Source organism: Mirounga angustirostris, unplaced genomic scaffold, assembly GCF_029215605.1.
Source record: "Mirounga angustirostris isolate CCGP_5_RB_7025 unplaced genomic scaffold, mMirAng1.0.hap1 SCAF_5, whole genome shotgun sequence".
NCBI classification, from domain to species: Eukaryota; Metazoa; Chordata; class Mammalia; order Carnivora; family Phocidae; genus Mirounga; species Mirounga angustirostris.
The window spans coordinates 13,986,618-14,001,893 of NW_026991713.1; the positions used below are offsets into that span (position 1 = coordinate 13,986,618).

A 15,276-nucleotide genomic window follows, 5' to 3' on the forward strand; every position below is an offset into this window, starting at 1 on the left:
ACATCCCTGAAACAGAGACTCTTTGGGGGCATTTGTTTGAAGCGCTGGGAGGAAAGGCCACAGCCAATGTGGCCTCTGGTTGCCACACAGTTTGTTTCTCTACCCTAGGGAGAGAATAAATCATTTTAGGGATGAGGAACCCGAGGCTAAAACAAAATGAATTGATTCCCAAACTCATGGCAGGACAGACGCAGTCTTCTGATTTCAGACTCATTTCCTTCCCTCTTCAACACACTGACAGGACATCGAAGGTAGAAGCACCTTACGGGAGTTCTAGAATCAACTACAGGTGTGAGCGTTTGTCTGGGTCTGCCTTTGGCTCTGGGTTTGTTGGGACTTTTCTTCTTCTTTTGTTTTGTACTACATCCTGGCCTTGGTTCATTTTTTTCTTTTTCCTACTTCTGGTAAAAGAAACCACCTTTTCACACATTCTTCTTCAGAGAGCCACTTTTGAATCACAATTTGAATTGGGGACACAAAAAAAACGGCCCCAATGCCTTCAGTCAACGGTTGCATCTCAGGTCATCTCAGAAGCGAGCATAGGTAAAGAAGAGCAGAGAGCCTGGGACAGAACCCTCAAAATCCCCCTTGCCATTGTTCTCTGGATGTTTAAACATTGCGAAACTTGCGAGAGAAGATAAATCCAAAGGAAAACTCTGAGCATCAATTACAACATCGTGTGGAGAACCCTCTAGTTGGCACAACCCAGCGATCGCATCACTCTCCGCTGTCCGGCCCAGACGGTGGGCTCCTTGCAAGGAAGGGCTGCAGCTGCGTCCCGTGACCGGCACTTTGTCCTCAAAGGGGCGCTCGGTCCTTGCTCAGTGTGAACTGCCAGATGCCACAGAGAACGCACCGCTCTTACTCTGGGCCATGCACGGTGTGGCACCAACACGCATGGGACACGAACACTTCATTTTGAAAACACGGACATCCAAAAGGAGCAATCCCTCCATTCCGTGACAGAGAGCTTTACTCCCCGGCAGCTCCTGCGTTATCATTTTTCTCTCGTTCTCTTTGCGTTCACTCTCTTCCGAGGGCGGGACAGGGAGGTTCCTTTTTCTTTGATTAAACGCAGCAAGCATTCAGTGAGAACTTTTGTGTGTGTTCTACTCTCTAGAGTTTTTATGTTTGTCTACTCCCTAGAGTAGAGAATCTTCAGCCCCGCGGGCACTGAAAGGACTCAGAGAAGAGGCTCACTGTTTAGTGCAGAAGATGAACACACAAAAACCACCAGAGTCAGGCAGGGCAACAGAAGTGAACACTAGGAACAGCCCTGACTCCAGGAGAGGTGCTTCCTTCCTGTGATTGGCTGGGGGTATCATCTTTATAATGTGGTCCTTTAGAAAGAAACGATGTCCCCGGCATCTCGTGTTGTGCCTGGGGAGCAAGATATCCTAGTAGTCAAGAGCCCAGACTCAAAAAAATCCTCATTTTGAATTCAGGAGGGGCCGCTTCCCAGCTAGTCACTGCAGGTCTCTGTGTCTCCATTTCTTCATTTGTAAGGTGATGACACTGAGGATCCCCACTTTCCAGGGCTAAGAGGTTTACACGGGACAGCACCTGGGACGCACACACACAAGTGGATCCTTTATCTTCCTGTGGTTTTTCCTGCCCCCTTCATAGACGTTCCCTGTAGGATCCTTGGGATAAGGGAGAAAGGAAGGTCTTTCAAGCTGGACTCCCAGCCCCCAGGGGGTTGGTGATGGGCGGTGGGAGGCCTGGATGGTGGGGGCGGAGGATATACTTTCTATACCAGGAAGGTGAGAGGGGAGGTCAAGATACACAGAAGAGGCAAAACGGAGGGTCATCCCGACTGCCTCTCGTGTTTTTCACAATAGTTCTCGCTAGTGTTAGATCACTTCTCACGTTACCCTCCTCGTCCAAGGTGTTCCGTCTGCTTTACAAAACAGTCCTAAGATAGAGGCAACATGTGCATTTTTATTCTGATTTTACAAATGAGGACGTGAAAGCTTGGAGCGGTTAAGCGATGTGCCCCCAGGCACGCAGGAGAAGCCCTGTCAGCTCAGGCCGGACTCCCAGTTCTGTGCTCGCAGGAGCCCTCTGTTGACAGGCTCGGTGAGAGAGCGGCGGGAGAGAGCGCGGGGTCCACGCGGCTCATCCAAAACCCCCTTCTCAGAACCTGTCAGGGTCTGCTGGGGGCTCATGGAGGGGAAAATAAAAGGCTCTGGTTGGCTGGAGGTTAACAGATAAAGGAAGCAAAGGTTGAAAAGCTTACAATAAATCATCCAGGGATTTTCTTCAAGACTACCGGTTGACTGAACAGTAAAACTGGCAGGCAGAAAACAGCAAAGGAGGGAGGGGGGAGCCAGCATGCGCTCAGCAGCCCCGGTGTCCTAGGTGCTAGATGCCTGCCTGCATGATCTCATTTAAGCCTCAGGCAGCTGTGGTCCTCAGTTCTGTGCGCGGGGGAGTGAGGGTCAAGGAGGTGAAGCAAAAGGCCCACAGTCTTGCAGCTGGTACCCGGGTCAGCAGGACTAAGGGCTCAGATCTGCCAGGCTCTGAAATCCATGCCTTTCTGCTAGCATGTAGGGCAGGGGGAGGGGGTCACAGAGGGATTTCACATGGGACTCCTCAGAAGGGAATGAAAGAAGAGGGTCTAAGGAAGAGTCTGAAAAGGCAGGCTTTATTTTTATTCAGATATGATGAGGCCAACAGATCAGGAGGTGACTATTACTGACAAGGTAGTTGGTTACTCACAGTTCCCAAGAGGAGGGGGCACGCCACATCATGCAGGGCCTCGTGGGGAGACACCAGGATCAGTGAGAGGCAGAGGTGGTGGAGAAAAACGTTGGTAAGAGCCGTTATTGTGGTTTCCAGGGCGGGAACTGGTGAGGCAGGGGAAGCGGGCTTAGGATTGGCTAGTTTGAATAACTTCAGTGGGCTCTGGGGTTAGGGCTGTCTGGAGGTGTCTGGTACCCAGCCCTCTGGTGACTAGAGTCGGGGAGTGGCCCAAAGTATAAGAGCCAGATGAAAGAGGTGGTAGGGGTGTTGGTCGATGTGCATATGGAAGGCCAGCCATGGGAGGGGCAGTCTCTCCATGGTTGGCAAGGCCCCAGATGCCAGAAACACATGCTGCTTGCAGAAAAGCAACACTCAACCAGGCAAAGAGACATCACAAACCTTCCATGGTGGCTAATAATGGGGTCTTCTCTATGTTCTGGAACCAGAGAGTGAACTCTCACACCAGGAGAGACCTCTCCATTGAATTACCACCATTTGGAGAAATCAGGATGGGCATTATTTTCAGCACCCTGACAGCAAGTAATCACAGACCAAATGACCCAAGTGGATAAACTAATTGGAATTAAATGAGATTAATCAGAATAAGCTCTGTTATTCCTGTATCAGGAATGTCAAGAACATTGCTTGCTAAAATGAAGAAGTACATGTAAAGTGTGTGTGTGTGTTTGTGTGTTTGTGCAGTGCACACACAAGTCAGTCTTGCAGAGAAATAGAAGGCATTCGACTGCCCAGGTGGCTAGGAAAGTATGATGTGACAAGGACCTGAAGGAATGTTTTTCTAAGGTATTTTTTCGCCCTTTAGATGGATATAAATAGAAATCAAATCTGGGGTGCCTGGGTGGCTCAGTTGGTTAAGCGACTGCCTTCGGCTCAGGTCATGATCCTGGAGTCCCGGGATCGAGTCCCACATCAGGCTCCCTGCTCAGCGGGGGGTCTGCTTCTCCCTCTGACCCTCTTCCCTCTCGTGCTCTCTGTCTCTCATTCTCTCTCTCAAATAAATAAATAAAAATCTTTAAAAAAAAAAAAAGAAATCGAATCTGCCTCCTCTATTACTTATCCTTAACATTATTTGTCAGTGTACTTAAAGGTAAGGAATGGAAATAGGAATCAGATAAACCTTTCAGCATTTCTTAGGATGAGGATACAATTTCTTCTCATGGCTTATAGGGAGCCACAGACTCTAACCTCTACCTCCATTTCTAACCCATCTCATACCCCGTCTACCCCGCTGCCTGAAATGCCCTTTGCTCCTTCATCCAGCGGCTGTCAGTCATTCTCTCACCATCAGCTCTAGCTGAAGAGCGTGTGATGATCTCTCTGTCCAAGTCAACACCTCAAACTACGCTGTCATAGCACCAGGACCTCCTTCGTAACACCTGCTGCAGCTGAATCTCGCAGTTGTTTATGTAGTGATTTGTCCAGTGACCCCCTCTCTGAGAAGGCTGGAGGCGCTAGAGGTAGGAAGAACTGAAACTGGTTTTATTCACCAGGGGAGCTCAAGACCCTAACATGTAGAGAGTCCTAAATAGATGTTTGCTAAATGAATGAATAAATAAATGAACTTGGATTCTCTTCCCAGACCCATCTCTACATAGCTTCGCATTCCTGAGCAAGGCACTTTCCCTCTCCGAGCCTTCCTTTCTTCATCTGCTACATGGAAGAACTGGTTGCAAGGATTTCTAAAGCCTCTCCTGTTTCTATGCTGTTCAGGGTTGTTCAAAGGCTTTCTGTGTCCTGTGGGGAAAATGTGTTATTTCCTAGTGAGGTCTGTTTCTTCCTCATGGCAAGGAGAAAAGGACTTCTTTAAGATGCGGGGAGGGGGGATATGCAATGGCCAAGGAAAACCTCACTGATAAGATCAGAGACTTAAAGACAGTAAGAGTGAGACATGTGGGTATCTGGGCAAGAGTAGTCAGGTAGAACAAAACAGCTGATGCAAAGGCCCTAAGGCCAGGAGAATCCTGGTGGGATAGATGATTAGCAAGAATGCGATGGCTGGAGCAGAGTGAGCCGGGGAAGAATGGAGAAGCAGGGAGGACCCAGAAGTAAGGACAGGAGGAGACAGAACACACAGGGTCTGGTGGGCCATTGTAAGACTCTGACTTTTACTCAGTGAGATGACAAACCATTGGGGGGCTTTGAGCAGAGCAGTGATGTGAATTTAGGACCTAACTGGGTTCCTGGATGACAGTGAACAGATCAATTATAAATGGAGCTTATACTCCCTACAGGTGTAAATTCCCTGGAGTTCCATTTCCATAAATCCGTGTCATGCCATAAAGATATTGTCCTTACTGAAGAAAACAAATAAACACAAATACATACCTTAGAACAAGACAGCCTAGGAATTCCACCCTCTCCTTCCCTACTGCCTTTCCAGGGGCCTCCGTGTGAACAGTATACACAAACGTACACCAGCTTCGGAGTAAACCTAGAACTTGAATTTTGTCTCTTAAAGTTATCATTATGAGACTCTGAGCAAGTAATCACTTCAATTCCCAGAACCTTGTCTGCAAAGTGAACGCAGAAGTATGTGTTAATATGCACCGCATTGGGCTGGCGCGAAAGTTAAAAGAAAGCACACCTGTAATATCCTTTGTAGCATTCAGTGTTTTCTTGGTGCCCAGCGCATGCTGGTCTCCTTTCCTCTCTTTCCTTTTGCCTGGCTGGAACAGTAATTAATATGGGGATGGGAGGCTGGGATTTGGGCACATTAAGATCATAACAATACTGTATGTGTGTGGGGTTTTTTTTAAGAGTTATTTATTTGAGAGAGAGAGAGCACTTGTGCTCGAGAATGGGGAGAGGGGAGGGTGAGGAAGGGGCAGAGGGAGAGTCTTTAAGCAGATACCCCGCTGAGCACAGAGCCAATTCAGGGCTCAATCCCAGGACCCTGAGATCACAACCCTGAGATCAAAACCTGAGCCAAAAACAACAGCCAGGCGCTCAACCAACTGCGTCACCCAGGTGCCCCCACAATAGTATATACATTTAAACAGAACTTAATTATGTTTCCAAACACCGTACCAGACAATTTTGTGAGCTCTCCAGAAGATAGATTATTATCCCCATTTTATAGATGGAAAGAGTAAACCCCAGTAAGTTCGAGTGGCTTGAACAGAAGCACAGAGTGAATCACTGGCAAAGCAGGGGGTTTGCATTTCACCCAGGAGTTTTGCTTTTGCCCATTTCCCTCTGTGTTCTTTCCAGCTCCTTCTCCCCAGTGTTCGGCTTCAGTGTGTTTCCAAGGTCAACCAATTTCAAAGAAAGTGGGGCATCTGTGGATGGTTTAAGTCACAAAGGCATTTCCCATAGGTATTGCCCACACTATGCCTAAGAATCTCTTCTATAGTCCTCCACATATGTAAAAACCACATTGGAAAGATTCAAGGAGCTGTGGCTTGTCTTTAGGTAGATTAATTCAGCTGGAAGAATTACTGCTGATAAATTCTTGGCTTGCCTTGCTGACAGTTCCCTGCCCAGCTGGGGGAGGGAAGCAGCAAGAACTGCCATTCTGGACTTGTTTTAGATCAATAAGGAGCAACTGACTACTTGTCTGGAAATGATAATGAAGTAAGAGAAACAGGTCAGCAGGGGGTGAAGGCAGGGAGCCCCCCCGCCCCCCTGCCAGGCCTGGAACTTTGATAATGCAGATGTCAAATGTGAGGCAAAAAATGAACATGATCCCAGGAACTGACTCTTCACAAAAGCAAAACACTTTAGAAGAAGCCTAAAAATGAAATCTGACAATATAAAGTATTTCTAGCCAGAGATGGAAGAGACACCTTGAGAAATTAATGCGTCTGCACAGGTAGGGTCTGTGTCTTAAGTAGGGTCCTTTTGAGTGCGAATAAAAAAAATCACTTGGAATTAAATTTAAAAAATCAAATAAAAGAGGAATCTATTTAAAGGGCTCTAGGATAAATCACAAAATCCAAGGGCAGCTAAGCCTCTTTAATCTCAAACAATAAACTCAGATAAGAAATATTACATCAACTTACATCTGGTTTTGCTTCTCCCATCTTGCCAGGTTGGAGGGATAGAAAATTTTGGTTATCTGGGGGACATCCTTGCCCACCTTTGTCCAAGGGGGCACCAAGGAACAGAAGAGGCCTCTCCAGGTTTTGGTCAGCAGTCGTGAGTTTCCACCCATTGTTCCATGTTTCCCAATCTCAATCGGTAGTTCACGTCTGGAAGCATCTGTCGCTTTCGTGCTGAACCAGACAGGATTGAATCTGGCTGCATACAAAAATTAAAAACAAAATAGCAAAGACTTGATTAAGATAGAAGTCTCTTTCCCTCTGGTACAAACATGATCCAGCCACTTTGACATGGGTGGCCAGCTAAAATTTAGCAGGAAGAAGGAAAGAATAGAAATTGGGAAGCAGCTAGCCTCCTGTCCTCCATGCCAGCCTCTGGACATGGGGACCTCTGGTGAGACCTGGGAGCGGGGTCCTGCTTTCTCAGACTCACAAGGCAGCCCTCCTGTCTGAGGTCCAGCCCCATCGTCAGACACTGTCAGGGTGCTGCAGGAACCACTGCTCTTCCAGGCCATTCTAATCTTCACTCTACCTGGTCGGCTTCCTCAGAGATGCTCCTTGCTCTGTTTCACCCTCGGGGACACATAGCACTGCCCTTGAATTAGTTTCAGGCTTTGGAAAACAAACAAACAAAGATCATAAAAATACCTTGCACATATTAGTTCTTTTGTGACATGATGGTAATTGTTATAAGGATGTTACATTTTTTGGTTAATTGTCATGATAATCCTACAAGGTAGGCAGCATTATCTTTATTTTACAGATGGGTCAGCAAGAGTGATTAAGTCACTTGCCTAGGTTCTCACAGCCAGGAGGTGACAGATTCTTCTAAACCAGATGGCCTGTCTCGAGACTCTTGCTCTTACCCGCAGCCCTACACTACTTCTCTGTGTTCCCGTCAAGCTGTATTTGCTTTCTGCCTTGTCACATGGACAGTCAAGGGAGTAGCAAGAGTCTAGCCCCTGCCTCATAATGGGAGCAGGGAAGAGCAAGAATACACATTGAAATTTCCGGAAATTATCCTGCCATGATTTGCTAGGACTCCATCAGGAACTCATCTCCTTGGTGCACTCTCTGCTTCATTCTGTACATCTGTCCATTCTTCTCTCACCAAATGATGGTGTACCATCCAACTAGGCTCCATTTCATAACTTCCGAGGTCCTAATCTCTCCACTCAAGTGGCCAACCTAGATTCAAATAGCAATCCCATCTCAGCTTTGAATTCTTGGGAGAAAGAGTTTAGTTTCCCAGGTGTCCATTCTTTCTCCAATCAACTTCAGTCAAGGAAGATGACGGCCTCGCACAAAACTTAAATCTGGCAGTGGGCTCTCAGAGAAAGGCGGTGACCTCACCAAGTGTCCCCTAGGCTGTCATTTGGATAGAAGCGTATGTACAAAATACAGAAGAAAGGAACCATAGCCGAACAACAACCAATTATGGAACCTGAAAGCATATTGCCAGGAAGAGCAGAGGCTAGGCAAGTTGTAAAAAATACTACAAAGGAGACAAAGGTAGAGACTCAGTTCTTAGGGCAGACATTGGAATGTTAACACATGAAAGGGAGAAAAGCAAATGACTCAGTTCCTACTTGCCTTCACTGCCAGTGGGAATAATTCTAACAATAAATGGTAGAAAAGCTATCTTTAACCAGATACTTCCCAGAAGATAAAAGGTGATAATAAGAGAGCATTTAATATGCTTTAAATGCATTCAAATTCTCACAACTGGAATAATTCTGTCTCAGGGCACAGGATGTATTGATCAGATGTGTCTATGCTGATGGATCAACATTTCTGCTAAAAAATAATTGGGAAAGTCAGCTAGGCTGGAAGGCTGGGGAAAGGTAAATATTGTTCTGTTTCACCAAAAAGATAAAAAGAAGATCCCTCCTCTTACAATTGGAGTTTGAAATTAGAACAAGAAACAACTGAAAGAATTATTGTTAAAAAGATGGCTTGTGAACACTTATAACTTAAGAAGATAGTTATTAGGAGTTAGCAATGGTTTATATGATTGATTAATCTATTCATTAGTCAAAACATTTGCTGAGTATGCAAGACATGCCAGACACAGAGGTCATAAAAATATAGAGGATTTAGCTTTACCTAAATGTTAGTAGCATTTACTAACAAAATTTCGGAGCAAACTAGCTTCACTTTCTTTCTTGATACTTTACCTACCAGGCTGGTGGAACATAGGGATGCATTCAGATTTCAGCAAGCCCTTTGAAATGGACTCCAATAGCTTACAGACAAGATGGGGATATTTGGACTGGTTGGTACTGGCTAAATGTTTCCATAACTGGCTAAATCACCATAGGCAGAGGCTATTTTCTACCTGTCAGCCTTACCAGAGTTGGAGCTTCTTTGAGACCCAGACATTCTGTTTCCCAGCAGGTGGGGAGAAGAAATGAGCCGAAAGAGTGTTCAGGTTCCTTCTGTCCCCAAGGTGGGACAACAGTGGGGAAACTGATCCTGCAATAGGGGCTGGTATTAGAATCTGAACAAAGCTAAATAATAGCGCCTCCTTTTCTAACCCTTCGAGTTGGGTGAGAGATGTGAAAATAAAGGCAAAGAGAGCCAAAATGCCACTTTCACTCCCAAGAAAAGTTGATGCTTGTAAATATGACACATCTGCAGGCCAGCTGATCCCTGATACTGGGCCCTAGGATAGACAGGTCCATCCACCTTGTCAACAGGGGTTGATGGACATTGGCCAGGTTGCCAAGTGACAGCAGCTCCTATTCCATGTTTGGCATTATCCCAAGGGGAAACAGGAGGAAGGCACTGGCTCACTCATGCCCACTTTCTCCTTCAGAACTCATGGATCTGATAAGGGAGGGTAGTTAAGGCCAGGTGTCTTTTACTAGCTGAGCTACCTCCACATGGAAGGACCATCAGCAGTGAAAGAGAAAAGAAGAATGTCTTTTTTAATGAGCTCCAGAAGGAGCACACAAGACATTCATATTCAAAGGAACACAGTAGTCCCTCTTACTGCCAAAATTCAAGCAGTTGGCTCTAGGATATTCAACACGGTAAGGGAAGTAGGGTTATCAAGGTTCCAGGTAGTGAGCAACAGTAGATTGAGTCATGGGTCAAAAATCAATGATGAGGTTCCAATCTTGGGGAAAAAGAAATGGCAAAACTGAGGACTGATACTCACTTAGTCAGCAGTCTGTGATTCAGGGTAATTCCCTGATTTGGGGGTGGGAGGCTTTCTGAACTTGATCAGAATTGCTAGCACGAGCCGCAATTTCTCAGCATTTGCAGAGCACTTCATTTGTTGCAAACAGAACACCAATTTTTATCTCATATCCAGCTTGATAATTAGTAGCTTGAGACACGTCCCAGATCCCACAACCATATTTCCTACTCTTTATTCCTTCTAAATTGGAAGATTCCAATTCACAATTATAAGGATATTTGGATAATTCTGGATATTCAAATAAAACATTGACTCAGAAAGAATAGATTTATCACTAAAGATTGCTTTTCATGTTCCATTAGACATAAATACACCATAAACAAAGTTTTATCTTTCAACTGGAAAGATGAATACCAATTCGTTCTTTGGTTGAATGTGTCTCTGGAATATATTTCTAAATGGTTTGTGGCAGCATCAGGATGTGATTTTTCAAACATTATCAATAATAAATCATCAGTTTCTTTCTCTGACAGTAGAAGAAAATTATTAGCCATCATGATTGAAAGATTTCCTCACAGTTTGTTCTTCTTAAGAAATTCTAATATTGTGTCCTAAACATTTGAAATTATAATCCTTTAGCTCTGAAATGATAGATTCATTTTATTCAAGATACTGACTCCAATTTTGAAGTATATTAGTTCATTCTAAGTAATTGAAACAATCAAGTTACAAAGAAATGTTCTTTTATTCCTAACTTTAAAAAATCAATTTTTGTTTTTTATCAACCACTATGTGTCAGTATAAAAAAAAATAGAGTTTTGTATTCACTAACCATTGCTCAACACGTCGCAGTGAAAAGATGTACATATACTGGCTATGATTCAGTCACAGTAAAAATTTCCCTGGTATTTTCAACCTTGGATCAAAATTGAGAGGCATACTGTTGGCTACTGATTAGTCTCTTTGAATAAAATATTCAAGAAAATATATGTGCACTGTTGGTAAGGGTCCCAGTGTATTTGTACTGTCCTCCTCTTGGCTCACAAAATCATTTTCTCTCTTTTTTTTTTTTTAAGATTCCATCTATTTATTTGACAGAGAGAGACACAGCGAGAGAGGGAACACAAGCAGGGGGGAGTGGGAGAGGGAGAAGCAGGCTTCCCATGGAGCAGGGAGCCTGACGCGGGGCTCGATCTCAGGACCCTGAGACCATGACCTGAGCCGAAGGCAGACGCTTAACGACTGAGCTACCCAGGCGCCCCCAAATAATTTTCTCTTAAATGAAAAAAGTCTGCTTATGGCACAGGCTTTCAGTGATAATGAGCTGTTGAACACGGCTCTGTCAGATACGCCTGCACGTATTCAAGGAGTTGATTTATACTCTGCAAACCAGTGGTTTGATCTACATGTAAAGCAAACTCTGTGCTAGAAATTCACACCTCATAGTTTCTCTTCACATTTTTTTTTTTTTACCATTGATAGTATGTAGTATCCAAAAGTTATTGGATTAAGGAATTTGCAGTTTTCATTACCTTTTTGACTAGCTTAACAGGTTTTTCAGCAATGGTGTGATCTGTATATATTTTGAATAATGCCTCTGGAGTTTTGGACTCTCTTCTACATTTGGATATACAATTCACTTAAATCATACTAGCAAGTGCTATTTGGTGCAAGGACAGGGGAAAAAGTGACTGGATTACCAAAGAGGTTCCTATTTTATTTGAAAATGGTGCATTTCTTTGGCTATCTATCAGTATTTGCAAGGATTTAAAACTGACAGTTCCTGGGGCAGCAGAAGCAAATGGGATTGCAAGTCCAATAAAATACATTTTCAGATATGTATTATTACATTTTATGTTTCCATGTTTTGGGCTGGAGATTTACTCAGCATTCTATGTTATATGAAGACCTTTCCATAATTTGTAATATTATTTTAAATTTCTCTTCACTCTGCATTGTATGGAGATCTTTCCACAGTTTACATTTATAATATCATTACTATTTTCATGACTTTTGTGTTTCAAAGAACTACTTGGAGGCAATGATACATTTTTTAAAGAACATTTTGGAACATAAGGTAACACAGTAGAGTAATATTGAAAAATGAAGCTTTAATAAGTGGAAACAAGCACACTGATGATGTAAATGATGCAAAGTATTATACTACACCCATGTGTGGCATGCATAAAATTTTTAATGAATGCAATGATTTTAAGAAACAATGAGATTTCTATAAAAAGCGTAAGTAATTATAATTCATGTCAAATACGTGAACAAAATTATTTCCTTGCTTTTATGTCCCCCTCTGCCAAACCACTTGCAAAGCATTAAGTATTTGGGGTGGGGAGTATACTCTTAGCACACAGATAGGGAAGTGATAGGGTGAGGGGGTAGGGAGGTCAGGATATGGAATGTGATGTCCTATGAAAGGGGCATGGTCTGCATGTCATCTTAAGGATGCCCACATAATCAGGAGCAAAAGGAAGTACCCAAAAGGTATGAATGGGCCATCAAATCCCAGAGTGTGAGAGTAAGATTTAATAATCAACCTCACCAATGAGAAGGGATGGGAGAAGCTTATTGAATCTTGCTTCAGCCTATATCTTCATAGGAGCTTGGGACAGAGGAGAGCTAGCAGTGACTCCAGTTTGCTCAACCTGGAGTCAGCAGAAGCAAAGGAAATAAAGTAGGGCTATTACTTTAGTTGATGAATCTCACACCTCAGAAGGGAAAAGATCAAATCTAATGAAAAAGAGCTAACGTGAATGACAAAAGCAGAACTCAAGATTATCCTGACAGACTAGAATAAAGTGTCCAAGTCAACTAAGTAAAAATTTGTAGGGTAACATGAAATGTGTCTATTTAATTTCCAAAAATCAGTTGCATAAGTGCAGATGGGAAGGAGACCTAAATGGACAGAATTCTTGTAAGAACAAAAAAGAAAATACTTGCAGGACCACAAATTCAAGAGCAACAGTTCAGCATCTAGAATATTAATGAAACTGCAAGCTACATTAGTCATTGTGTCCAGACACAAATATGTAAGAAAGTAATGGTAATCATAATGGCTTATCATTTCATAATATACTATTAGCAAAGGTATTTCATTCTCTTTGTGTTTTCCCATTGCACTCTGCATAATGTCATCCAAAATGGGATAGTTCTTGTCACTTTATTTAAAAGATGACAGCACTTTGAGTCATCTTCATGAGGTTGTCATAAATAAATTAGATAAGATATGGGAAGCCAGCAGAGAGCACAGAGCAGCTCCATAAATGATAGTAGAGTCTAAAAGAGTTGAATCCATAGGGGTACATGAAAGCATGAGGATAACATTTTTCTAAATTATTTTATCCAGTTTAATCTTCCTGGTAACCACATAAGCTTGGTTCTAGATGTTCCTCACCTGGCAAACTGCTGTATATTCTTAATGGCTTACATTAAATGTTACTTCTCAGGGGAAATCTAACCCCAGTCCCAAAACAAGGTTCGATGATTCTGTTCCATGCTCCCATTTAATCCTGTAATTTCCATCTCCTGGTGCTTGTCTCAATTTTTTGCTAACACTTGTTTAATGATCTTTTTTTTTTTTTAAACCCCTTTCTTTAATGTACAAGAAACACAGGAGACACAAAGAGAGCCCAAGAAAGCGCTCAGTCCCCAAGCTAGGAGTTTGGGGGGGGTAGTTGAAGACAACAAGCCTTTCCAGTCTCCCAGGGAAAGATGGGGTTGAGGGGACGCAACATCACTAGACCCCCAGTGAAGCCAGTGCTGGGGCCATAGTTGGCCTAGTTCTCCACCAAGTTTGGAAAGTGCTGATTTTCCTTGTCCTGGTCCTGGCCCTGCTCCCACACTCGGCCTCCAGTTTTCAGAAGTCGTCCAGTTCCCAGAATGGCCCCTTCCTTTAGCTCCCTAGCATTGCCACTCAGGGGAGAAGGCCGCTTACCCTGTCATGGTGTCAGAGTTCCGGGGGAGTTGTCATCCTGTAGGATTGTGAGGGGAGATCTCCCTAGTACCTTGCCATTTGCTTCCTGTCTATTGTGCTTAGAACCTGAAGATCGGGGAGTCTCAGGGTCTCTCAAGGGCTTGTCCGAGCCCTGGCTGGCCATGGGGGTTTCTGAGGTTTGTCCTGCTTCCTCCTTGGAGAACACCTGCTTGGAGGGGAGCTCAGTCTGGCTCCAGGGTGGCATCTGGTCCTCAAGAGAAAACTGGGTGCCCAGAGGCAAGTCCAATTCAGAAGATGAAGTTGCCTCTAAGGGCAGAACAGGCTCTGGGAGCAGATTCAATTTGGGGGCTTCAGTCTCAAATACTTCACTCAGCTGTTTCACCAGTGGGCTTGGGGGTTCTCCGCTGCTGGTCTTCATAGGTATCTGTGCAATGCCAAGGGTAGGAGAGCGGGGATCTGAGTCTTGGGACTGATTGGGACCCTCCAGCTGCTCCCCTGCTGGTAGGTTTGGCTGCGGAGAGCTCTCCACCTGGATGGGAGTGCACAGGATGCCGGCACTAGGTGAACGGGAGTCCACCACTCGGGCCAGAAGCTTATTGTGTGGCGGAGACTGCGCCGGAGTGACTAGGGCGCTCTTGGCTGAGCCCATCTCAACCAGGAAGAATAAGGTGGGGCAGGGCCTGGCCCGGGGCGAGGAGGGGACGCCAAGCCCCGATTCCTCTTTTAGGTGCACAGCAGCTCGAGCCTCAACTCCTTGTTTAATGATCTTTACTCCTCACTGGATTACCTGCTTTATGAAGGTAGTGACTATGTCTGTTTTGTTCAATGTTATATTCCCAGTACCTTGGACAGTGTTTGGTTAAAAAAAATAGAGCTTAATAAAGATTGGTTAAATGAATGAATGAATGAAATTGAGGTGCAGAGTGTTTGAGATGCTAAAAATCTCATAGTTCAAAAGCAGTAAGTACCTGTATCTACACCCAAATCATCTTCCTCCAAATGGTTTGGAAACTATGTCCTGAATATTTACTTTAGGAAAGATCTAAATTTCTTCAAATCCTTAAGTGTGTCATATACAAGGAGTCAACTTACTCTGTTACTTCAGTGAACTAATCTGTATCTAATAACCTACAGCACAAGTCATTTCAGCTCCAAATAGGAAAACATTTTTTAAATCAAGTAGAACTGCCCCATCATGGCATTTAGTAATGCTGGGGTTTCTTGTCCCTGGATGTTTCAGAACAAAAGAGAATAATCACCTATCAGAGATGCTGAAAAAGAATTCCTGAAGTTGGTGGGAGTAGGGATCCAATCACTTTTAAAAATTTTTAATTGTGGTAAAATACATATAACATAAAATTTACCATCTTAACCACTTT

The 15,276-nt window shown here is 44.0% G+C and overlaps 1 protein-coding gene across 1 annotated transcript; it reads right to left on the reverse strand.

Annotated features, from left to right (window-relative positions):
• Positions 1-13,547: 13,547 nt before the first annotated feature.
• Positions 13,548-14,609, reverse strand: LOC123837797 (cell division cycle-associated protein 3-like). The gene has a single exon (XM_054505558.2). It carries the CDS (start codon positions 14,544-14,546, stop codon positions 13,902-13,904), a length of 645 nt encoding a protein of 214 aa, XP_054361533.1. The 5' UTR covers positions 14,547-14,609; the 3' UTR covers positions 13,548-13,901.
• Between the last annotated feature and the right edge of the window lie 667 nt (positions 14,610-15,276).